We start from the raw sequence: 26,438 nt of genomic DNA, 5'->3' as shown, positions 1-26,438 counted from the left end.
AAAGGATACATCTATGTATGAATGAAAAATAACATAACTACCCAGACCAAGGAATAAAATCAAACTTTTAAGCAAGAAAGATACATTTGATCTTATTGTCTGGTCTGGATATGTATATATTTTCTATTAATAAATGCACTTATAGACTTTTATTTTCATTTCAGGATTGCTTTTATAATTGAAGAAGCCAGGCTGTGCTCCACACATTCAAAACCATTCTAAAGAACAAAATATATTCATGATACTCTAAGTCTATTTAGTTTGGGTAGTAGTCTGACCTTTCTCTTCAACAGCTTTTCCACTTAAAATTTCATTGTCAGTACAGAATATCCACAAGTTATTTTTTCCCTTGGTCTCTATCCTTTTAAACATTGCTGCACTGTACTATAGCAATTCCTTCCCCAACTTTTTCTTGATATCTGTTCCTGCCTGTCATTTGCACAGTGTCAGCTATTATTTTCAGCAGACGGGTAAAGGCAGATGTTTCCATCTATCCAGATTCTTTTCCAGTGTGTTTTTCTGGATATCTTTCTATCATTTTACCTTTGGTTTTGGCTACTGAAATTCAGTTATCTTTCCTGGTAATCCAGGAAAGCTCACTTTATTTTCATTCCTGATAGCACTACCCTTTTTCTGTTCATACAGGGATTAAGCTGCCTAGAGTTTTCTTTTGATTGTACATCCCTAACCATGTCCAAGCCCCATTTTTCTCCAGCTGGAATTATGTTGCAACTCAGTTTATGAAATCTAGCTTTTTGTGTGTGTGAACACAATACAAATAATTTTGCTTGTCATCTTCCTCCCAACCTTTTGTGTATTTTCCATTTTGTCAACAACGTAGCTCATGTCTTTCATCTTCCTAATCATCCCCATCACTGTCGCTCTACATTATCTAATTTTTTTGTGCCATCATATCAAATTCAGTATTCTTTTTGCATCTTCAGTATAATTCACCACTGCTTCATTGCTTCAACCACTTTTCTTCTGATATCTCATCCTTTTACTTTTTTTCCTTTTGCAACCATCTTTGCCCACTTACAGATGTTTCATCTGTGCTCTTTCACAGCACTGCAACCACATCATCCTGCTTCCTTTTCATGTTTAGCCTCTGCTATGATGCCTACAAGGCAGCAGGGCAGTGAATGCTTACATTACAAATTACTGGAGGATCTAGCAGAGCTCTGTTCTCAACTCACTCACTGAGAGTTTTAATTCCTGAACTGCAGTATCCCAGTCTCCTACTTCTCTCCAGACCAAGGAATTTTGAATTCTGTGGTCTGAAGTACGAATTGTAGGTGTTCTCTCCCCTTTCACGTAACAGTATTATCCATAGGTTTGCAGGCTTTCAGCATACTAAAGGTAGGGATTTGATCCATGGCGTACCCGCCATTTCGGCAAAGCCACCGAGGCGAAGGGTGCCGGAGCAGAGGGTCGCGCCGGAGGACCCTTCCCAAGGCGGCAAAGACGCAGCAAACGGCGCGGAGGCGACACCGGCGGGAGGCGGAGGGCAGCGCCGGCCGCCCGCCCGCGCAGAGCGGGAAGGCGGGAGCTCCTGGGGGCGGCTCCCCTGACTCAGCGTGGGCGGGGACGGGGGCGAGGGCGGCAAAACCCCCGCGCCTACAAAAGCAGCCCCCGGGGAGCGCGAGCGAGCAGGAGCGCGAGGGCGGCGGGCAGGGCGGGCAAAGGGGCTGTGGGGGTGGGTCAGCGCGCGCAGCGTCTCTCCAGCTCGGGAAGTAAATTGGGTAAGCTGAGTTGGTGAGGGGGGGCGTAGGCATGGCATCCGTCCCGGGAAGGCTCTGTCCTCTGCACTGGCCAGCAAGGATGTGTGAACCCAGACTCGGCTCTCAAGAAAACAGACAGCCGTCCAGGTGTCTGGTTGCAGGGAGTGCCACAAGCTTGGACTGGAAAAAGGTGGCAGTAGAGGGGACAAGTGTGTAAGGTGTGATCAGGTGGACTATCTACCTGGCCTGGTGGCAGAGCTAAAAGAAGTAGATAGGCTAAGGAGCATCAGGGAGTCTGAGCAAGAGATGGACTGGTGGAACCGTGCTCTGACGTCCCAGAAACCTAAACAGGGACAGCCCCCATAATCAAAGCCCATAATTAAAGAGATCCAGTATAATCCCCCCACCAGGATGTAGGCAGGGTCTTAAAGGGAAGCTATGAGTGGAAACAAATACACAAATAGGGCAGCAAGAGAACCCTTCCCTTGCCTACCACATCCCCCCAGGTGCCTCTGTGCAATAGGTATGAGGCTCCAGATGTGGAGGATCAGTTAGTGGATGATGTGAGTGTTGATCCATCCACACTAGAGGAGTCACCAAGATCAGAAACACCTACCCCCATATTACCACCAACTCCACAAGGAAAAAAAGACAGGTCATAGTTGTAGAGGACTCCCTGCTGAGGGGAACAGAGGGTCCAATATGCCAGGTTGATCCTCTTCATTGGGAAGTCTGCTGCCTCCCAGAAGCCCGGGTTAGGGATATCACTAGGAAACTTCCTAGTCTGGTACGGCCCTTGACTGCTACCAGTTGCTGCTCTTCCATGTGGGTGGTAATGAAGTTGCAGTACGTAGCCCAAGGGTGATGAAAAGAGACTTCAGGGCCTTGGGATGGTTAGTGAAGGTATCTGGGGCACAGGTTATCTTCCTTCCTTCCAGCTATGGGCAGTGATGTTGTAAGGAACAGGTGGACACAATCTATTGACACATGGCTCTGTGACTGGTGTCACTGACACAACTTTGGTTTTTTTGACATTGGGATGGCCTACATGGCACCAGGACTGCTGGTGTAAATGGGAGCCACCATTCTCAAAGGACAAAGAGGGTCTTTGCTCAGGATCTTGCTGGGCTCATTGAGAGGGCTTTAAACTAGAGGCGAAGGGGGAGGGGGAACATATCAGGCTTGCCTGTGACAAGTTGTGGGATGATACACAATGGTTAGAGGGACAGGCGGCTAGTATGAGCCCTCAGCCTGTTGCCCAGAGGTGTGCTGGGGGCACTGCAGTGCAGTTGAAGTCTTGCAGAGATGGGCTGGGGGCTCCTGAGGTAGTAAGAGCCAACAAGGGAACTCCCATGAAACACCTCAAGGGTATCAAGAGGTGCTCCAATAAGAAGGTGACACAGCCTACAGCCTGGATAAAATGACTCTACGTTAACGTACGCAGCATGGCAAACAAACAGGAGCTGGAAAATACAATGCTGCTAGAAAGCTATGACCAAGTTGCTGATGGGCAAATCCCATGACTGGAATGTGGCTATCGATGGCTACAGGCTGTTCAGAAGGGACAAGCAAGGAAGGAGGGGCAGAGGCGCTGCTCTCGACATCAAAAAATGTAGATGTACATGAACTTAGCATTTACTTATTTTAAGAAAGTGCTGGAATAGTTCATTCAAGTGTATTTTTGCACTTGAATAAAAATCAAATCATGCCAAAATGATAATTTGAGTATTCATTGCCTAGAAAGCATAAAGTAATTTAGGCAGTTTATTTGGAAGATTAACAGAAGAAATGTCTAAAATGAATTACACTAATAATATTACGGTAAAATCACATCTACAGGAAGATGCAAGTATGTTTTAAGACAGAATTCTTCTGTGGTTGTGTTTTAAGCCCTTTAATATTAATTTTAATCTTTCTGGGGAGCCCCAGAGTTAAACTGATCTTTATGGTCATAAGTGTATTACATGAGCTAAGAAGACTGGACCTTCCTCTGATTAATCTTTTCACCCTAAAAACTTTCTGACCAAGTTATGTTACTTCTGAAAACCCTTGAATTTTTCTCTATAACACCATAGTTCTAACTCAGTTAAACAAGAAACTCTTCTTATTCCAACTCCTCTTTAAATTGAATGGGGAATTATTGATGAAGAAAATGTACTGGACAGTGATTCTTTGAATGAAGAGAGCCTCATTAAGCACACCATAGTATGTGTCTTAGTATTTTCTGTATTTTACTACTCAGTCTTATTTCATATCAGTTGTTACACACTTCAGGAAGTTACTTTCTGAATGATTATTGCACTTGCCAAGCAGTTAAGGTCACAATCACCCTATTTCAGTTTTATATCTTTTAACACCATTTGTGGCTTATATTGCAGAATGTAGTGTTTGTCTTCTCGTTTTGAATAATGTAATTTTACTAAAACTAGAGTGCTCCTGTCTGTCCAGAGTGTGTCTGCATTCAAACTGTTGGACTCTGGTAGATGGGTAGCTCACTGCTGAAGAACTAACGAATGAGGGCTTAGAAATGCCACGCAGAAAAGGGGAAGCCCTTATGGATGCAGTAGGCTCTATCATTAGTTAGTTTTTGAGACTCTGGCAATTTAAACTTGTAGATATTAACTTTCCACTGCTGAAAATATACTGAGAAAATATGATAAGTACCAAAAATTAGTGAACAAATTAATTTCTGTGCTTCAGTTCCCTTTCAGTAACACAAGAACAGTATCACTTGATAGAAATCCACCTAAAGTATTTTGAACATTAATTAATAGTTGTGAAGAACTGTGTAACTTCAGTAATAAACACTTATGAGAAGAGAAGCCAAGAGGGAAACTGACAGTACTGTCTTCAAAGCAGGGTTTTAACAGACTACAACAAATGCAGAGCAAAGAAATTAATGAGGCGAAAGCAAAATAGTGAGTAGCTGCCAATTTGAGGGTAGCTCCAACCTTGTGTGGAATTAGCTTGGGACCCAGGAGGGTAAATGTTATGTATAGTTATAGACTGTACCGTACACATACATGCGAGATGGAACAGATGGAATTTTCCTAGACAACCTTAATTTCAGCACTTCCAGTTTTCTGGAAGTTTGACTTTGTATTTTTTTTTGCTTCTTTTTCTTCCAGTTTTATTGTGAATATTATTTTGTGCTTGGCAGCTACAAACATTCCACAGAAGCAGATAAAACAACATATTGAATTTGCCTTTTCAGTTAGAAAATGTGTTTATATCCAAATCAATAAATTGGTACCTAATTCTTGTTGAGCATTCACTGCCAAAAATATAGCATGGTGGTTGTCTCTTCTCAGATTGTTCCTTCCTAGTACTATAGCATATATAGCAAAATAGGATTGCTGACATTTAGAATTAATGGGTATTGATGCAGATTGCACATTCGAAAGCAGAGTCTAATTTTTATCTTACTTCCTTTCAAAAATAGGCACCACTATCTCATATTGCACTCTTTGATAGAAAGCCTAAAAATGCCTGAGGTTTTATATGTGAAACAATTTTTATAGACATCTTATAACTTGATTTAAGAAAAATATTTTCAAATATAAAATCACTTCTTTAAGAAGGATTGTTTGATAATTCAGCTGTTATAGTGTACTGGTTTTGGCTGGGATAGAGTTAATTTTCTTCACAATAGATAGGCTAGTATGGGGCTAAGTTTTGGATTTGTGCTGAAAACAGTGGTGATAACACAGAGATGTTTTTGTTACTGCTGAGCAGGGCTTACACAGAGTCAAGGCCTTTTCTGCTCCTCACCCCACCCCACCAGTGAGTGGGCTGGGGGTGCACAAGGAGCTGGGAGGGGACACAGCTGGGACAGCTGACCCCAACTCCCCAAAGGGATATCCCACACTATATGAAGAATATAAAACTGGAAGAAGAAGGAAGCGGAGAACGTTCAGAGCTTTGGTGTTTGTCTTCCCAAGTAACTGTTACGTGTGATGGAGCCCTGCTTTCCTGGAGACGGCTGAGCACCTGCCTGCCCATGGGAAGGACTGAATTAATTCCTTGTTTCGCTTTGCTTCCATGTGCAGCTTTTGCTTTACCTGTTGAACTGTCTTTGTCTCAACACATGAGTTTCCTCACTTTACCCGTTTCATTTCTCTCCCCATCCCACTGGGAGGGAGGGAACGCTTGGCTGTGTGGGGCTTAGTTGCTGGCTGGGATTAAACCCTGACAGTAGTTTGAATACAAATAGCTCTTTTGTGTACAAAAAGGTAGTTCTTGGCTTTATGTAATCAGTTACAAGTTTTGCTAGACATTATATGGACTATTACAGCATCTGTAAAATTCTCTTGGTGCTATATTACTTTAACAATTATATTCTATATTATAGATAGCCTTAGCAGTAGCTTTTGTTATTCTGTATTTTCTCTGATTTCGAAAGGAGTTATATGTATATTCTGACTCTGGTAGTTTCTGGTTTTGTAGTCATAGACATCTAGGCTTCTAGTCCTAGAACTGATGTGTGAAGGCATGATTCCCAACAGTATGTTCTTTGCAAATCTGTCATAGTGTGGAAAGCTATCTATCACTGTATTGTTGTTGTGTTTGGGAACTGATACCAGCCGAATTACATTGTATAAAATGTAATTCATTTTGTTGTCTAAAAGATTTAACATTTCCATAGTCTTGCTTCAGATGTGGATGCAGTAGTGTCTATCAAATATCTGCCATGGCGGCATCATTTTTTGTTTCAGAAAGGGAACAGCTATAGTGGTATAGTGGCTATTCTAGATAAGTATAGTGTTGTTTAATTCAGCGTCCTCTTCCAGCTTCAGCTATACGGTTGGGGACACTGTTATCCACCAGTTTAAAACTGCCCAGCAAGCGGAGGTTACTTGTTTCACAGTTCAGCCAACAGATCAGAAATGCAAGTTCTCACTGTTCTGCTACAGTAGAGTCAGCAATGGCTTCAAAACGTTTGATTGGCAACTAGGTTAAATTTGCTAATTTTGCACTTAAGTAGATCAAGTTGAATTCCACTGGCTGTACAGTGAAGAATTATCTTCTGTCAGGAGTATAGTAATGAGTATCCACATATAAAAAGTCTTGAACTTCTATCAGTGTGCAAAATGATCCTGTCTCTCAAGTATCAAGCAGGTTTCATTTTTTTTCCCTGTAAGAATACAGCTGAAGCCTTATTATGCCACTTTTCTATGCTTATATTTTATTGAACATAAAATGATTTGGCTTGCTTTTTCCATCCAGATTTTCACAATGGCCCTTTTCCTATTTCTATTCAGATAAATTAATACAAAAATAATCCTCAGCATTTTTGAAATTCTTCTTTTCACCAGCAACACGTTCTTAGTAATGATGAGCAACTACTGATAAAACCTCTTTTTTCTTTCTTCCTATAGGACATTTTCCTATGTATTTTAATTGCTAGCAAATGCAAAAACTGTTGATTCCAGATGTAGCAATAACATAATACTTTTCTAATTTTTCACTATGTAAAAATAATAGATTGCTTTTCCAAATGTTATATATATATATTTTAGAGATAATTACATAATTGTTTTCCTTAGCAGTTGTAATTCAAGATCTAGCTTCGTCTCTGCGGTAAAGGAATATTTATGATCTATATTTGTACCCTTGCGTTAGGTCCAGACAAGGAATAATGTACACAGTTCACCATCAGGCTGCGCGGTTAAATACCTCAATTCTAAGTGAAGCTTTGCCTATAAATCTCCCCATCTAGCTCCTGTCCAAATCATCAGGAGAGCTGGGGGCAGTGGGACAGCACTCATTATTTTTAGATATTAGGCCAGTTACTGTGTTCTTTTTACCTTGTTCTAGATAAGGTTATTTCCTATAGTGAATGTGTATATATATTATTGATTGTAGGATGGAATGGGAAATTTGAGAGTCACTAAAAAAGGAATACGACTTGAAGGAATATCTGAATTTCTACTTCCACTATATGTGAAAGAAATCCATTCTCGAAAGGTAGGTGTTTTTCATCTTCTTTTCTTAATTTACAGCTAATATAAATTAATCTCTTCAGTCTCAAACTACAAAGTTTAATTCTTACACCTCCTAAACTGGAAATCAGTAGAGTTTTGCTTTGAGAATGCCTTAACAGTAAAAGCTTCCTTTATGTCAATTTTTTTTTCTTCTGAAACCTTCCTTGCCTCTTAAAAGAAATGTCTTATTGTAAAGAAAAGAGATTCGAAGCATGTCTATTTTATACTTCAAATTAACTCAGCATTGGAAATAGAGCATTTGACTCTTCATTTTTTCCAGAAAAACGAGATTGGTGATATGTTCAAAATGCAGTGAAAGAAAAAATAGGTTTGTGTATGCTTAAGTTCTTTCTGGTATTATTAGTGAGAATTATTTCCGCCCGCCTTTTCCTCTCTCGCCCGCCTTTTCCTCTCTCGCCCGCCTTTTCCTCTCTCGCCCGCCTTTTCCTCATTAGGTACAGGCAATCTTGCTAAACTGCATAATGTCTCTAGGATTTAATTTTTCAAAGCAAACCATTTTCTATTTTGCTTAAATGTGATTGTTTTATCATTTAGCAGCAGGCTTTTACAAAGAAAAAAGAAAATAAAGATATTATGTATTCAGAAATTCAGTGTAGCTTATTTTAACTCATTTGTTTTGACTCAGTCATGCTTTTTATATTAACATCGTGAATGAATTTTTTAAAAAATTTTGAAATACTAGAAATTTCTTAAGTTCTTTTTAGCATGCAAGAGATGACCTGTGATGAGAGAGGAATGTTACAATGGTTTTCAGTCAATCATCGGCAAAGAATTTTAATATGTATACTGCAAAAATTGACTGGAGTAAATAGTATGTTTACTCTAAATGTCTTTTGTGGAAGATTCTGTGTGTTGACATCTGTCTTCTATGTATATAAAAGAAATCTCAAGTACATTCATAAATGAGAACCTGACAGTTTCACATTTCTCTTAATTAGTTCTATCTTGTGTTAATAGATGTGTGAGATGAACATGTAGTCTCTTTGTCCTCTTTTTCTGTAGAACTAAGATCTTGCAATGTTTAACAGAGAAGCAATATTGTTGTAGGTAATGAAAAAAATCTATAATATTTAATTAATAGTATATTACCCAATGATGTTGAATTTTGATAACTTTATTGAACAGATATTTGTTTACTTTTCAACCCACCATACACACAATATTACAAAATCTTGTTCATAATGTTTCTTTTGTAAGAGTAGCTAAAAAATATTAATAACTAGCTAAGATAAATCTATAATCAAACATTTGGTAATGAATTATTTCTAATTAAATGTAAATATCGTAGCTCTGATATTGATCAGAATTTTGAGGGTAGGTGAAACAATAGAACAGTCAACATGTAATTACGTAAATGACCATTTAAGTACCAAACACTTCTAAATCAATAAGGCCAGATTCTGCCTTCTAAAATTGGAAAAGCATCTACAAAAGGGAACTTTGGCTGCAGATTTATTTTTTCCTCAATCACCTTGCCATGGAAAAGTGTGAGCTCCTCTAAAGTAGTTTCATGTAGTCTTCTCATATTTTCATTACAACTTTGAAACTATAGAATTAATCAAATTAACTAGGCTACTCTCAAGGGTTAGCCTCCGTCGGCAATTAACCACCACACAGCCGCTCGTTCACTCCCCCCACCCCTGTGTGATGGGGGAGAGAATCGGAAAGGCAAAACTTAGGTAAGAATAATTTAATAATTAAAATAAAATAATAATGTTGATTATTATACTAATAACAATAATTATAATATAATAAATAGGAAAAGGGAAAAAGGGGGAAAAAACCAGAAACACAAACGATACAACCGCTCACCACCTGCTGACGGACGCTGCCCGTCCCCGAGTCATGATCGTTGCTTCCCTCCCCCGGCCAGCTCCTCCCAGTTCACATACTGGGCATGACGTTACATGATATGGAATATCTCTTTGGCCAGTTTGAATCCACTCTCTTGGCTGTGCCCCCTCCCCTCCCAGCTTCTTGTGCACCCAGCAGAGCATGGGGAGCTGGAAAAGTCCTTAACCTAGTACAAGCACTGCTCAGCAACAACCAAAACTTCAGTGTGTTATCAACATTGTTTTCATGCTAAGTTCAAAGCACTGCACTGTTCCAGCTGCAGTGAAGAAAATTAAAGGTTGGGCTAGATGATCCCTGAGGTCCCTTCCAACCTGTGATTCTGCGTGTGATTCTGTGAACTCTATCGCAGCTAAAACCATGACAACTACTTTGTCTTTTATCTATATCTAAATAGAAAAGTTATTCTAAGGATTCTGTTAAACCTTAATATCTCGTATAACAAATCCATTTAAAGTCATGCCTAAAATTAGTGTAAAATTTCCAGGCTGCATAATCTTTCAGGGAACATACTTTTTCTTAGAGGTTGCAGAACATTAGTCATGGTTTGTGAATTTTTCCCAGTTCCTTTCTGCAGGTGGATGGTGTCTATTATTGCTCCATGACTTATTACTGTACATGGGAGTGATGATTTGGGATATTTGTTTGCACAGGGCTTCATATTGCAGAGCATTGGTTCTGTTACAGAAACACACAGAAACTTTTGTTTCCAGTGAGAGTAATGAGAGATTCAAGTAGGGTCTTAATTTCACTCAGAGCTGCCAACCAATCTAAGAAAAAAAATGCACACAAATATAACTACTGTAAAGGAACAGGATGCAAAGTCTAACAGTACCTAATACGAGGTCACACTATTCCTGTGAGGCTCATGAAAAACAGAAAGACCTGTCAGTAAGTGCCCTCAAACCAGCAGAAGAAAAGAGATAGAGTTGATCATTAACTGGGTATTTATACTAAAATATTTTTGGTGTTGCAGGTCTACTAATATCTATTAACATTAAAACACTTGTTACCTAGCTAAAAAGTGGTATCTATGTACATGCAGTGCTTGTGAACTAGATGCATGTTCCAGTTTTCTGCCAACTTGCTCAGTAGTTGTGCTGAAGTTTCAGTAACTTCTGGTGTATGCAAATGTGAACGTCATGAGCGAATGATGAAAAACCCTGTAGAGCTGTAATAAACTTTACGGTAGGGATTTGTGATGTCTTTGCATGGTGTTTTCCTGGGCATGTGGCATCTGCATGTGACATTATCTGTTTTGTCGCTTACAGAATTGATCTTGGTGCTGTAGAAATTGAAGAGCGAGCCAGATTTTCTGAGCTCTCATTGTAGTTAGTAGAGACCTAGTCAATGCAGACAGTGAATTCTGAAGAGCTATCCTGCTCACCAGCCGTTAGCGTTTACTTTGAATGATACAAAGGGGAATGCTTTTCCCCACCTTTTCCAAGGAAGCAGTAATAATTTAAGTACATCAGGATGCACACAGATATATACAGCAGTTAAAATGTACCACGGAATGGAAAACTCATTTGAAGCTGATATCTTTTCAGTCTTTTACATGCATACGTTGCTTATTTATTTTCTCAGAGTTTGCTCTTTAAGCAAATTTACTCATTCCCATCTAAAAGAACAGAGACTTTAAAGGGGCATCAGCTGATTAACTCTTGAGATGACTTGTAACATATTCAGTAATAACTTTGTGGAATGGGTGTACTTCCTCTGCACTGGGAACATGGTTTGTAGAATGGCCGCTGGGGGACCTCCATGTAGGGCTCTCAGCCCTGCAGGTCAGGGCATCACTGCTTTCCCCTTACTCAACACAAAGCAGAGTTAGGTGGAAAGACCAATGATATTAGCAACAGGGTACAGCAGCAGGCGTGCTATATTATGGCAAAGAGGCATGAGCAGAGTTCTTACGTACATGCTGGAGCTATCTTTTAGTTAGCTAGATCTAGAGCCGATAAAATGTGTTCATTGATAGTGCATGGTTCCTCTCTGATTCTGACAGTGAACTACTGCTGGTAAGATTCCCAGGCAGACTGTTGAGCCACTAGGCTGGACTGAGCTCTCTGGTGCTGCGGTTTAAATGTGAAGGATAGCTAGGTTTGCTAGTGTAAAGTTCTCATATGCTTACAGATGCCAAATCACTACTTTTGCCTGCAGCATACCTGGATCCCAAATAAGATCAATTATGCAGGGTTAAATGCAGACCTTCAACTGCCTTTATGGGAAGAGGTATATTGAACTTTGTATATAGGTTGAAAAATGGCCTGTTATGTTTTGATTGCTTCATTAAACCCCTGAATATTAAAAAGAAATGCTAAAATACTTTAAGCCAGTTGGAGAAGAAATATGCATGAATTCTAAAAACAAAACAAAACTCCCAGTGATATTTCCTCCTGCCAGTGTACAATTTTCTATTGAAAAGTAGTAATGAAAAATCCAGGTCTTGGGTGAAATGAACATTCATGTTTTGTCTGTAGAAGTTGTGTAAATGAGAAGGCTGCTCAGAGGGTGCCATTTCCCTAACCTTGCTCTTCTTGCTTTGCCCTTTCTACTCTATTCAGTTAGTGGTGCCTGCAGAACCACAGGTTCCTACCGAAAATCTCATGTTTACACAAAAAAGATACTTCGGTATTTTCATCAAATGACTTAACTGCATGTCAGAACCTGAACTGATACATAAGAACCTGAACAGAGAAGGGCTTATTTAATCCTGAATTTGACGTCTTTATCTCCCTGAAACAAGGGTACCCATACTCTATGAACTGAATTTTACTGATAATTTCATTTCGACTAGGGCTGGTCTAGTTGTGTATTTTTGATCAAATTACTAGTCTGAAACCAGTAAGTTTAATCTAGACAATGTTATATTTTCATTTGCATTGATATGATGCAAAGAAACAGTGCAAACTACATTTTTTAGTGTATCATTAATGAGATGTATGACATCAAATAACACATAATGCAATAATCTGAATTATTACAATATTTCAGTTCTTCTGAATGAAATTTCTTCATCATCCTACTACTGCATCCATGATACTGCTTTTGAGAATAGAAATAATCAAGGTAGTTTTACTAGTTTGTTATGTAACACTAAAAGCAGTTCATGGTGTTTCATTGAGAATGTATTCTTGGCTTTATCGATATTTTTCATTTGCACGTACAGTACTTGAGTGTTGAAGAAAATCAAGTTTTCTCTTTGTGAAATTGTTTCCATTGCAGATAAGTAACTCATTTTCCGTTGAACTGGGGGGAATGATTTTGTTTTTTCTGTACGATTAACAAGGTTAAAAGTGTATTCTCTGATCTTAGAGAGCATGTATTTTCAAGAGGTTTCCTTAGGGAATACAGAATTTAATGATTTAGTTAAAAGTCATTAGAAAAAGGTCCAGAAGACAAGAAACACTGAATACATGTAAACTAACTGAACACAAGAAATTCTGAAAACTGTCTGTATGTCTTGTATCTTTAAATATGTGATTGTATGAGAACTAAGAAAATGTAGGTAGGTTTCAAAGCGAACTTCTCTCCATGTTTTCACCCTGGAGACTGAATATCCTTATAAATATTTGGAGAGCTTTATTTTATTTTGTTTTATTTCCAAACCTGAATCAGTCTTGACAAAAACAATTCTACACTATATTTCTTTCTTCACTAAGTGTATATAAACATTAACATAGAATTACATTTTGTCAATTCCAATCAGCACATTGCACATATTTAGGTTTGTATTTGGACCTTAGATTTCTTTGTAAGAACCCCAAATTCTTTTTCTAAAAGAATGCCTTTGCTGAGCTTCTCTTTCTGATAGGGTTATAAAGAAGCAGCATAGGAGATCACATCAAAAGCCTTTCTGAAGTTCAGGAAGGCCATCCACTGCTCTTGTCCATTGAGCCAGTCTTCTCATTATACAAGACCACCAAATCAGGTGCTGCTTGCCCTTAGGAAACCCATTCTCATTTTTTTCCAATTGCCTTCTTTTCCTTCATCTTTGATTTTCAGGGGATCTCCTCCATAATCTTCCTAGAAACTGAAGTGACAATGACTGGTCTGTAGTGTCCAAAGTCCTCCCTTCTTGAAAGATATTCATAGTCTCTTGTAAGGTCCTGCAGGTATGTCGTATTTGTCAATTGTTGGGGTTCGGGAGGAGGAACATGTATACCCCCCCTCCCTTGAAATATATTCTCCTAAATATTCAGGGGCAAGTTGTTTGCTGTATCCACTCTCTTTTGTGCTCCGTAAGATACCCCATTGCCTTACAGTAAAACTAGTTTGAGAGTCCTGCAGTCCTACCATTATTGAGGTATATAGATATCAGAGAAACTCCAACTAGAGGATGTTATTGCTCACCTTTTCTGTACTATCAGAAAAATCACAGGCACCTTTATTGGTCATAGTGAAGTGCAATGCTTGTTTCTGCAGCTACATGTCACAATCCTCTCAGATAAAGTCTGAAATGCTTCCCAGTTCTTTTTTCTGATACCTACTCTTCAGCCTTGCCCTTGGGATCACTCACCTGTCACTGAGAATAAAGTCATTATTATGGCATAAAGGACTCCTTAAGTCATTATGGCTCTCAGCATGATGTAGTTCCAATGTACTGAAAGCCCAGTGTCAGTTTATTGGCTATGAACAAGATGTAAGGTTTTCTTAATCACAAACTTTGCCAAGGGACGAGTCACTCATATTTGTTGGTGGTCTCTGTAGGGACTGCCGCTCTGAAATTGAGTTGGCTGTACTTGCCCTTCACTGACAGCTTATAAGAAATTTCATGATTCATGATTTTGTCCTTGATTTGCTATACTTCACTGAAACCTGTCTGGGGGTCATCCAATTGTACAACTCTATCTTTTGAACACATAATTTTTTCATGTCAGCCTGTACTCCTCTTATTATTACTGTGACTTGTTGTTCAGTCAAGGAGGATCTCTGCTTGTTCTACTGAAACTTCTGAATTAGTACTACCCAAGCTTTTTACTTTGGTTGACTACAGCTCATGAATAAAAGTCATGAGTGGTCTATATCCACCCAATTTTATACTAGCCTGAGGAACTGAATTTGATTTGGGAACACTTCTTCAGAAGGATGTGAGGAAGTTAATGAAGTAGCAACTGTTCTTCTGGGATCTGTTGTTGTTTTCGGTATCAACTGAATTTTCAGTTTTCCAGGTATTTCCTTCATGTAATACGTGTGCATTCCACTGGGGCAAATTTCAGTGAAACCTTGTGATATTTCAGTTTGATGTTCATCATGTTTTCTGTTTGATCCTAATACTCCTTCAAAGTGAATTTGGCTTGAGCTCTTTTAAGTTTATGGGCATCTTAAACTAACGAATGACACTTTTTTTTGCCCGAACATTTAAAAAAATGTAGTTGCAATTTACAGAGGCAATTACTTAAAGAAATGCTGTATGTTTAAAATGAATAAAAATTGTTAATTATGTTTCCATAGAAAATCTGATCCAAAGCAGGAATGTAAAAGCAGATGACTTGCAACAGACTAGAAAAGGGGAAAAATATATGTCTTCCTTTATCTCTTCATGCAGGAATTTACTCATGTTTCTTCACTGAGAACAACATTTATCCTTTACATCCCATTTTATAAACTTAAGGTAGACCTTACTTTTTCCTCCTCTGTAGAAATCTTAGAACTGTGGATGCAGTGATCAAAAAAAGGGAAAAAAATTGGGAGTTGTTAGTGGAGGGAAATATCCATGTAAGCCATTAAGCACAAAGTATATAACATAATTTTATCCCCCCTAAATATGGCTAGTCTCTTAGGCCTGGTTTAAGGGCTGCTGAGATCATCTGAAATGTATCGCTTACAAGTCGGGCTGTGCGATGCCCTCACTTGTAGGCCTTTGGTAGACAAAGACAAATTTTCCCCAAAAAACATTGTAAACAGTGTGTTTGTTAAGTTAGGATACCTATTTAACAGTCAGTGACTCAGTGTATTAACAACAAAGAACATTCGTATAAAATTATACATCTAACACTGTTGGGAGTTTTCAGCATGGATTTCTGAAGGAGAGATAATGCCTGACCAGTCTGACGGCCTTCTACAGCACAGTATCTAGCTTGGTGGATAAGGATAGCTAATATTGTTAATCTTGCCTTTAGTAAGGCTTTTGATCCAGCCTCCCATCATATTCTCTTAGCATGTACATCATCAGTTTGTCTAAAAGGACAGTGAGGTGGGCTGAAAATTGGCTAAACTGTTGGGCACAAAGGATCGTGACCAGTGGCACAAAGCTCAGCTGGAGGCCAGTCACTCATGGTGTGCTCATGGGGCTAGTACTGAGGCCAACAGTGTTTAATTTCTTCATTAATGACCTGGACCTGCACAGTGCACCCTCAGCAAGTTTGCATGATACAAAACTAGGAGGAGTGTACAAGCAAGTAATTTCTAGAAGTAAAAGAGAACAAGAAAAATAATGAATGCGTTGCTGGTTTAACTGTTCAGAGTTTTAATCATTTCCAGCTTATTAATAATAACCCTCTTTTTTCTTTTCCTGTTTCATATCAGATGAATCTCAAAAGTATTGGGGGTAATAATCAAATCAGAACTTCAAAGGTAACACTTCGAAAATGAATGTAAGAAAGATTCTCAAGGTATTAATTCCAAAACAGAAACTGGTGTTCTAAAGTTTGAAGGTCTAATTTCCAGAGGTGCAAGCTGACTTATAAAATTAGTTTTACCCATTAGATACAGAAAAATGTATTTCTTACCTTGAAATGAAACAGAATTATTACAGTCCGCTTTTACTTGGTCAGCTTTGCTTTCAGTATGCTTTGCCTTGTATGATGTTCCTCACTTTAAAAAACATTTGTAATCAAATTATATAAAGCAGATAAACCATTCATAATCTGCAAGAATAAATACCAATAAAATTCAAACCCCAAATCTGCTTATTTCTCTATAGGAGATGTGAGTGGTCAAATAGAAGTTCAGAAGCAATTTTTATTTTAAGGACATCTGCAGAAAGTTATAGAAGCTTACTTCCAGAGTTGGGCGAGACAGTTTAGAAACGATAATTCTTCTACCTGTTTATGTAATTTTTCAGACCTGTATTGTATTAGGCTCAGCGTTGTTTGTTTGTTTGTTTTCTATTATTTTTCTCAGAATTTCTGTATTATATCCAGAAGAAAAAAAATCTAAGCAAGAAAAGATAATTGCATTTTAATTCTTGTCAAATACTATGTTTTTGGCTACACTGCACACAATTTGGTGTCTTACATGATAATATAGAAAATGAATGAATATTCCAAAGTTTAAGATGAAAAAAATAAGAAGGAATCTTATCTTGACTACCTGGAGCGAAATATACAGGATAAGTTATAGTGAAATCATCACATCTGTTTTGGCAGTCCCTGATTAGGACACCATTCGTCTCTCAAAGGGACAAATTGCTTGTTCCTTCACAGCTTCTGATAGCTGACTACCAGAAAAAAATATCATAAGGATTGCATTTATAATACTGCCCATCTTTTATTTGAAATTAGCTTTGTATTTTCTTGCTATTCAGGAAGAACTAAGTTAGATTTTACTGCCCCATAATCAACAACATTATTTTTCTTTTGCATATGAATACACATATATAACTTGTATATTTATGCACAACACTTTAAAATTACTGGTCAGTCCTAAGAACTGGAGCCTTTTATTCCAGATAGCAAGCACGCGTTTTGAGTTTCTAGCATATAGTCTTTGTTGTCATAAGAAATATATCATGCTATAAACCTCTAGTTTCAGAAACACCTTGTCATCAGCAATGAAATTTTCTGCTTTGAAAATGTTTTTACAGAGGTTTTTTTTTGTTTTTACTGTTCCCTGAAGGAGTTTGCCATCCATCTAGTACTGTGACTTAAATTTCAATCTCCTTTGTATAATTCTGAAATCCCTCTCTGAATGACTTAAAATTTTTTTGTGTGTGTGCTGCCGGATCAATTTCTCAAGAAACCTGCTAAACTTCCATCAGTTTTAGTAAGCAATGTGGCTGCAACATTACCTGTAATGAGGAAATATGAAGTTAAAATAAGATAGAGAAGGTAAATAGATACAAGGAGTGCTACAAGCATTTTAATAAAGTAGTATGAATTACTAGAATATTTGTAGGCACAACTAGTAACGTATTTTAGACTAAAAACTGTCCTTTTTACTTTTTTAGGCAGTGCAAGAAACATAACAGTTATATTTTTGCTTATAGACCTTCAATATGTGGTTAATTCAATGCCTCCTTAAAAACGGCGGGTGGACCAATCATTCTTCTTTTTAGATGAAAAATAAATAAGTACCACACTTCATCATGTTATGGATTATGCTCTTGAATATTTGCTACCATTGTTACTCCAAAGCAGTTTAGAATTTATTATTTGAAGAAATAAAATGGAAGCATTGATTATTCCGTAACAAGGACCATGTTTTGACACTGGCCCGCATCCAAGAGTGATATGTAACAACCAAGTTAGTTGAAAGCCTTGCTGACTTGAAGAGCATCCTCATGAAATAATTGCTCAAAGCCAACCAATTTAAATTCTTTTCATTATCAAGTATATGATCAGTGATTTCCTTTGAACTCATTTTATTAAAAGAAATCAAAATTTTGAATAAAAAATTACCTGAAAATTGTAACTTCTCATCTGTTACGAGTAAGCTGAAATACCATGCACTCTACAGATAAAAGCAAAAATAGATCAGAGTTCCACCAAATTCATGTATTCTATGCTTTCTTCCAGTTTCTAACTTTGGATCTAATTATATTGTCCTTTCTAAAGTGTAATTTCCTGTAGGTTTTGTAGAAAAATATTAAAATTTTCCATATTCCCTTTTTTTTTCCCTGGAACATTGCTAAGGAATGTGGAACATTATTTTCCTGTTAAGAATCTTCTCCCTTTTTGTGGAGTTAAGGAAATGAGAAACTGATGGAAGACACTGAAAGTTCATTTTTTCAAACATCTGGTTTCTGACATCAACATACTTTGCTGATTTGCAGGTGACCAAAAAGTTCAATTGTACCCATTTGTTGCACCATAAGATATTATCAAAAGCTGTTTCAAAAAACCTCTGTGGTGTGCTGGTTTTGGCTGGGATAGAGTTAATTTTCTTCACTGTACCTGGTCTGCTTGAAAGTTTCCACAACTTCCTCTATGTAAAGATCTGCCCAACTAAATTCCAGTTAACATCTTTGTGGGTTACCTCCTGTTGCCAGATTAATACATGACATAAATTAGTTCAAGTGAATCAAAGACCCAGTGTCTCTTGTCTTCTTGAAAAAATAGTTCCTATTTTAAGTGGTGACCAAGTTGATTTAGCTTTTGTTATTGTTGTTTTTGTATTGCTCCTTTTCTATAGCTATGCAATGCTACCTACTTAACATCTTGAGTTAACAGCATTATGTGGAGTCCTATTTGTATTAACCTTGGGCCTACTTCTGCTCTAGAAAGTACTGTTGTCTATGTTACATCTAAGTACTCAGGTACAGCAGCAATATGCACTTTAACCTGTAGACACATGAACTGTTTCAATATCAAGATAGACTTTAAAAGCTTAATGTTGATCAGACTCTACTGATTTGCTGTGAGGATTTTTTTTAAAAAAAGATTTAGAATTAAACTTCAAGAAAAATTTTAAGGTCATTACTGTGTAAATTTTTCAAGAATAAAGCTCCAGGCTATATAAAGAAGTCAAATTAAAAAAGAAAACCATAAAATTGTAAACCAGTGCATTGCTGTGCAGTGGATTATTTGTGTCTCATAGACAAAAACTTAAGGGTAATATTTTTCTTTTAAATTCAATTGGAAATAAACACTGACAAGAATTTCAGGCTATAGATGCTGGAATTCATGGGTGGGACTGGGATAAAGAAAACACACAAGGAAAGCAGAGGTCTTATAATGGGAGCAGCTGAACAAGCTAGCATCCTGTACTGGAAATGGTAATTATGGTTTCAGCATTATGATTGTACAACAAACATCTGGGGATTTACAGTAAAGTTGGCTCTTGGGCTTCAGCCAGAGCCGTATCTTTAGCTGAATTCAAATCAGTTGTTCTGCAAAGGAAGTAGCTGTCATTCACAAAGTTTGTTAATTTAGGGTGGCAATCTGTCTTGCCGAATTCTGCAACAGCTACTACAGTATATACGCTTGCTGAAATCTTTGCAAGTGTAAGGGTAGTTGCAGTAGCATGGGTGTAGATTGGTGATGGTGAATTTTCTTTTGGTCTTGAGCCTAAGTAATTTTTTAAAATAAAAAGTTATTGTACATAATTCTCACTAATAAAAGTGAAATCTATGTTGATACTAAACTTGACACTCCAATAATGATTTACATGAAAGATGCCACAGTCATTTTTAGTAGCAAGGAAAATTTAAGTTTATATTAAGAGTGTAGATTGTCCAGAAATATAATTTTTTCTCCTGCTTAGATCAATTTATAAATACAAGTTTTGAACAAAGTTTATTTTTGTCTCTGAGTTTCTTCATTGTTATCCCCCAGATCAGAATCTTTCTATAAATCTGTGGTCTCTCTTTCCAAGTAAACTAAGTAACCACAAAACCCCAGAAGGAAAGTGTTTCATACTTGTGTTGTTATTTTAATAAAGTGTAGGCATTTTGGAATGTCAATTAACTCTCCTGACAAGCTGAGCCAAAATGCTGGCACAGAAAATGCAGAAAGAGGATCAGTTTTTGCAGGAGCAACTACTCTACATTCTACATTCTACAAGCAGAAAACTTATTTTAAAAAATATTTCAGTAAAAATATCATGATGACTCTTTAGAACTGGGATACAGCATGTTCTTTTAAGATGCAGGTGCTGCTTCTCTTATAAGATACACTCCACTAACATGCAGTAGTTTTTTGAAACACTGTGGTTCATATTCAATAATATACTAATTTTTGGAGTAGCTTAGTTGATTTTTCAGCATGAACAAGGGCAATATAATTTTGTTCTTACAAAAGTGAGGATAATTATATGTCACCTTATGAATTGGTAGAACTCCTATACTCACAGATAAAGTGCTGGGATTATATGAAAGTAGCTGATGTAAGAATGAGGTGGTGCAACTTTATAATATATTAAAAGGTGGAGATTGAATACTAGGGAAAAATTTAGGTAAGTATATGAAAAAGACGGGTATGTTGGGCGTAAAAAAGTGTTTATACTTAGCTGTGGCACTTACTGTTCCTTTTTACTTCCTCATTTTTTTTCTCCCATTAGTTGAAAAAAAATATAGCTTGAAATGCTTCCAAAGTTTCCACACAGAAAACACAGAAAATTGATATGAATACCTGAAATACTGTCAGTACAGTATGTAAGAGGCCATGTTTATAATATCCCAATTGAAGACTACATTTATTCTTCGTACTTTGGTCTTAGCATTTTGTGGCATTTATCAATTTATCTTCACAGAGTCAGAAAAGCATTAAGAAAACTGTTCTGAGCTACAAAGAGTTGGTGTTTAGGATTTGTGTATTTCTGGCTATTTGTTCTGCACCTTTCTAAGGTTTGCTGTTGATTATTGGTCTGGGTTTTTATCTGTGGATTTCAGCAATTTGGTGTAATTGCAATCAAAATATTGGAAGAGGCACCTGGTGAGTATGGCACAGGTGCTTTATGTGAATTCAAGTAATATAAATCGGTATCTAATGAGGCATTCTACAAAGAATGCTTTGTTACATGTGTGTATTTCTGTACCTTCTGTTTTCGACCTTAAATTTAGCAGTCAGAAGATGGTATCTATGTATATCCATATTACTTGATCTCTCCATCCATTTTTCAGTTCAAGGACTGTGTATTTTGCACGTCTCTGTCTCTTGATGCAATGAGAACCAGGGGAATACCAACCACCTCCTTATCTCCCACATATCTCAGTTTCTACATAGGAACCACCCAAGGATATACAGTCTACAGATATCTAGTATACGTGACAGTTGGGCCAGGATCTCAAGGCATAGTTGAAAAGGAGTTGCAGACGCATCCAGCATAATATAGCCTTACTGCTAAAAATTCCCTTCCATTGAATAAACCAAGTTCAAACTTGGAACATAGCAAGTAGAGTAAATAAACATAAACCAAGCCTTAACTGTGGGTAAGTCCAAGCTAGAATCTAAAATATGCGTCAACTTTAGCCTGAAAAGACCCTCCTGCCAAGGCAAAAGTGTCTATACCCCTTCAGTTCTCCTAACACAGTAGTGAAATTATCCTTTATGAGGTACATAGAGAACACTTGAGATTACCAATTTCTTCCGTGTGGATTTCTGTGTGAAATGATGAGGCACATTTAATTGTATGCTTGGGTAAAATTCCACTTCATGTACAAAAAGTGTGCTGTTGCATCACTTATCCCTTAAAACAAACTACTCTTAGATCAAAAAACTAAAAATATTAAGCATATGAATGTTTCCCTTAATTGTATGAAGTTTGATAGACACTTTTATGATTATTTTGATGTTCTGCAGATTTGTGATTTTAATAGTTTTGCTATAGTAATTTAATAATATTCTTAAAAATAAAGTAAACATTTTAATGACTTTTTATTTAGCTTTACTAGACCAATTTAACATTTATTCTTGAAGATAAACTGCAGGTGAATAACTCTCCAGTAGCTGGGCATAGTTTCTGAGAATTTCATCTTGCAGTCATTTTCAAATGAGATTCTAGCTTTTTAAAAAAGAACCTACTCTGATCCATATAATCACATTTAGCATTTTAGTTTTCATCAAGAGTGTGCTCCTGATTCTCTCCAAATACTGTCTTTTAGTACATGTTATGGCATGGTCTTACAGCATGCAAACTGGATTCCTTTTCTACAAAACTAAGCTGGAATATGCTGAAGTATAACCTCAAAACCACAAATATTATTAATGTTAGTTCTTCAGCACCACAAGTTTCATTGTAAAAGTCTGTTCTAATTGGATCATGTTGTTGTAGATATAACCAATTTCTCACTTCTAAGCAAACTATTCCCCTTCTATTGCTTCTCTTCCTATAATGAAGCCAAAGGCCCTGCTAGTTTGTCAGCCTGCCTAGAGGTTTAAGCAGAGGCTTAATTCACATCTTCAGCTGTGATCTGGAAAATGCACTCTCTCACATACAGTCTGGATAGATCTCTGTGATTAAAATAATGTAAAACTGATAAATCTCTAAAGATTGAAATTTACAAACCAGAAATGTAACTGAGAAATCATTATCCAAAGAATAAACAAGAAGCCTTTTTTTTTTAGTTTTGACCTCTAAAAGTTCATTAGTTTCTTAAAGCTCTTAATTATATCAGCCTTTGAGTACCTATTCTTCTTGCTTTTAATCCTATTTTGCTTTCCTGTACACATACGAAAGTATTTGTCGTGGTTTAGCCCCAGCCAGCAACCAAGCCCCACGCAGCCGCTTGCTCACTCCCCCCCGGTGGGACGGGGGAGAGAATCAGAAGGGTAAAAGTGAGGCAGCTCATGGTTTGAGATAAAGACAGTTTAACAGGTAAAGCAAAAGCTGCGCACGGAAGCAAAGCAAAACAAGGCATTCATTCACCCCTTCCCATGGGCAGGCAGGTGCTCAGCCACCTCCAGGAAAGCAGGGCTCCATCACGCGTAGCGGTTACTTGGGAAGACAAACGCCATCACTCCCCATGTCCCCCTTTCCTTCTTCTTTTCCAGCTCTATATACTGAGCGTGACGTCATGTGGTATGGAATATCCCATTGGTCAGTTGGGGTCAGCTGTCCCGGCTGTGCCCCCTCCCAGCTTCTTGTGCGCCCGGCAGAGCCCGGGGAGCTGAAAAAGTCCTTGACCAGTGTAAGCGCTACTTAGCAACAGCTAAAACATCTCCACATTATCACCACTGTTTCCAGCAAAAATCCAAAACATAGCCCCATACGAGCTACTACAAAGAAATTTAACTTTATCCCAGCTGAAACCAGGACAGTATTTTAAGTAAATTTCAGTAGGCAATGAATCTCTACAGAATTAGAAACCACAGTTCTCCATGTGAATATAGTTTTTGACAAATTTTCACAGAGATACCTTTCCTTTGCAGTCCAGCTTTTCCTTGCTAAAGCATTCAATCTTCTTTTTTTTTAATTCAGCCTCATTTAAATCTTCAGTTATCTAGGGTATGTTTAAGAAACACATGTTAGAATTTATTTTACAAATTACTCAAAGGTCTCAGGATCATAATGTCTTGAGAATTATTGAGGTTGTTTTTTACTTTCACTGTACTCATGAGATAACCCTTTTGATTAATTTAATTTTTGGTCATGAATCTTCTTTTTTGATGAACGCAGTGGTTTTATTTGAGCAAAATTTTTGTTTTAACATGGCTACTCCTAAACAGTAGACCTTACATGTGCTATATGAGCTTACTTATATGTGCTAGGCATCTAGCTTTAATCAGTCTTCTTTCAGTATCTTGGAAGAATCTTTAGTAATTCAATGTTTTACTACTTTGTGGTGGTTTTTTTTTTTTTTGTAAGAAACAGAGATACCATTCTAAACTGCATGTGATTTTGTCATAAACTGTGAATGAAAATGTGTTAATAAAACATAAATCGTTATTGTACAAAGCTGGAAAACTCAACAAGCATCTGCTTAACCTTTTGTACATTTTGGTCTTTTGCCTTAAGGCAAGAATGAAGCATAATGTTGCTAAGACATTTTGACAGTAAACAAATTCACCTTATTTAGAGTGAGATAAGCCTTTAAACATAAAAGATCGCTCCAAAGAATATCTTCCCCCCTCCCTCCCCCAGTGCCTTCATGTTTCATACCACTTTTGAGACCAGAGGGTACAATTTCTAGGAGTTATGTGAATGCTTAGAATTTAGACTTCTATTATCTTTATGCTATTTGGTTTTGTTCTGCAATGGGTACAAAGGTTAGAACAAGCAGAACCATAATATTTTATTTCTAAAGGTCAATTGCTTTTTTCAGGATTTTAGACAAGATGGCCTCTGCGCCTCCATTTCTTGTCTGCAAAACAGGAATAATTGCACTTTCCTATCTCACAGAAGGTTGTATGGCTAGATACTTTAAAAGTTTGTGTGTGCTGTTAGACAATGTAAGCAAATAAGAACATCAGGGCATAGTGGTATTAATATAAAGTACAGAAGTATTGTATTTTTATGGAGTATTCTATATCAAGCATACTTAGATCATCCATTAACGTTCAGCACCTTCAGTTACTGTTACAATTATTATTTTGTTTCGTCTCTTGAAGATCAAGCTTATAGGCATGGTTCTAAGCCCATCCTTCTCTTATAATTTATTCCCTGTGTGTTTTGAGACTGATGAGCTGTAAATTGCTCATGAGATGTGATGCTTTTTCTAATCAGAAGCTATAAAGAGTACAGTGGCATTATTTTATTGCTTTACTAAACAGTTTTGCTAATGAGGCTACCCATACGATGTCCCCATTAAAAGATGAAAATGATAATGATGTTGTTCTTGATTGGGAAAGAAGGATAAGCAGTTTTATTATGAATTGTCTGTAGCAAATGTCCTCATCCTTTGAGATGCTTTGGGGGCAGGAGCACTAACACTAGAAATAGAACATATGAAAGTAAGCGGCAGCTCTGTCAAGGTAAGATAGAAAAACAGGAAGATTCAGTTCATCCTACTTGTCTCAAATGTTTCGTTCCACAATAGTGCAAGTAAGCTCTGACTCTCAGCAAATGTATTTATAGCATCATAATACCATATTTCTTAGAAAAAGGTCTTAGAAATGCAACACCAGTTCCTATTAACATTTTCACAGGCCTGATGTTTCCTACTGCTGCTTTGGCTTGCTCCCTTTCAAAAGTGAATAGTTTAATCATAAAGACAGTATGCAAAGTGTACTATGTTCTGAGCAACTGAAGGTGTCATTGAGTCACTGGAGATAGACAACTTATGAATTGCCCTCCCCTCGCTATGAGATGTTATTTTTATTCTCTATTCTCCATGAGAATTAATTTTTATCCTCTGCAAGAATTAATCTAAAACTTTCTGACTCTCTGTGTCCATGTACTTCAGGGTGTGTGTAAAAGAGGGAGAAAGTGATCCTCATTCGAGGCATACAGCTGAGATTAAAGTTCAAGTCTCTGATCTTACTCAAGATGACTTAAGTCAAGAGGACTGTGATCACTAAGTTGATTTTTTTCTGGCTTTGATTTTAAAAATTCTTTCTCTTTCAAAATTTCATCTGATTTTACATAACAATTCTGAACTAGTTTGTTTCCAGATACCTCTTGAACTTCCACAATAAGTGAGGAAGCCCTATGTGGTTCTCATGCCTTTAAAGCATAGCAAGAAATCAAAGGCACTTTCTAAGAGAGCTTGGAAGCTTAGAAATGATGATTACAGGGAGTGTTAGAACTTTGACCAGTTTATGCAAGGTGCCAGGCTCAGGAGAAAGTTCTATACGGTGAAAAAGCATTTGTTCTTTGGGGTTTTGTTTTGCTTTTTGGAATTGTAGAAGTTGGCAAATAGTGTTTTCTGATGGAGGTGCAAGCCTTGGTTTGAAAGGTAAAGGGCTGTGTTAGGTGAGTTAGTCTCTGTTCCTCTCACCCTTTACTGCAGGAAGCTACATCTTGTTGGCTGGCCTTTGGATCCACACTCACTTTGGGGTTGGTCCTGTTTTCCTGGCTCTAAGAACACGTCTGCAGTTTTAGATGTGGCTCTTTTAAGTTTAATGTGGACCACCACCATTGCAAGCTTTTTTAATTGCTGGAAAATGTTCATGTTTTTTGAAAATGATCCAATTTGCAGTGCAGGCATGCGTATTGTTTCTTAGCCAGAGGAGAAGACAGGGTCCAGGAAATTTTCTCTTCCTATTATTATTCTCAACAAAAAGAAAGCATAATATATTGGCGTACAGGCCAGTGTGAC

The 26,438-nt window shown here is 37.4% G+C and overlaps 1 protein-coding gene across 1 annotated transcript in view; it reads left to right on the top strand.

The window, feature by feature from the left end:
• Window positions 1–26,438, top strand: part of SGCZ (sarcoglycan zeta) — a 238,940-nt gene that overhangs the window by 95,140 nt on the left and 117,362 nt on the right. The window contains exon 3 of the mRNA XM_064449499.1: window positions 7,587–7,688. Within this exon, the coding sequence (XP_064305569.1) occupies window positions 7,587–7,688 (102 nt within the window). The remainder of the gene's footprint in view (window positions 1–7,586; window positions 7,689–26,438) is intronic.

The sequence above is a fragment of the Phalacrocorax carbo genome, chromosome 4, assembly GCF_963921805.1.
Source record: "Phalacrocorax carbo chromosome 4, bPhaCar2.1, whole genome shotgun sequence".
Taxonomy (NCBI): Eukaryota; Metazoa; Chordata; class Aves; order Suliformes; family Phalacrocoracidae; genus Phalacrocorax; species Phalacrocorax carbo.
Note: the sequence above shows the minus strand (reverse complement) of the source record. Positions and strands in the feature narration are given on the sequence as shown.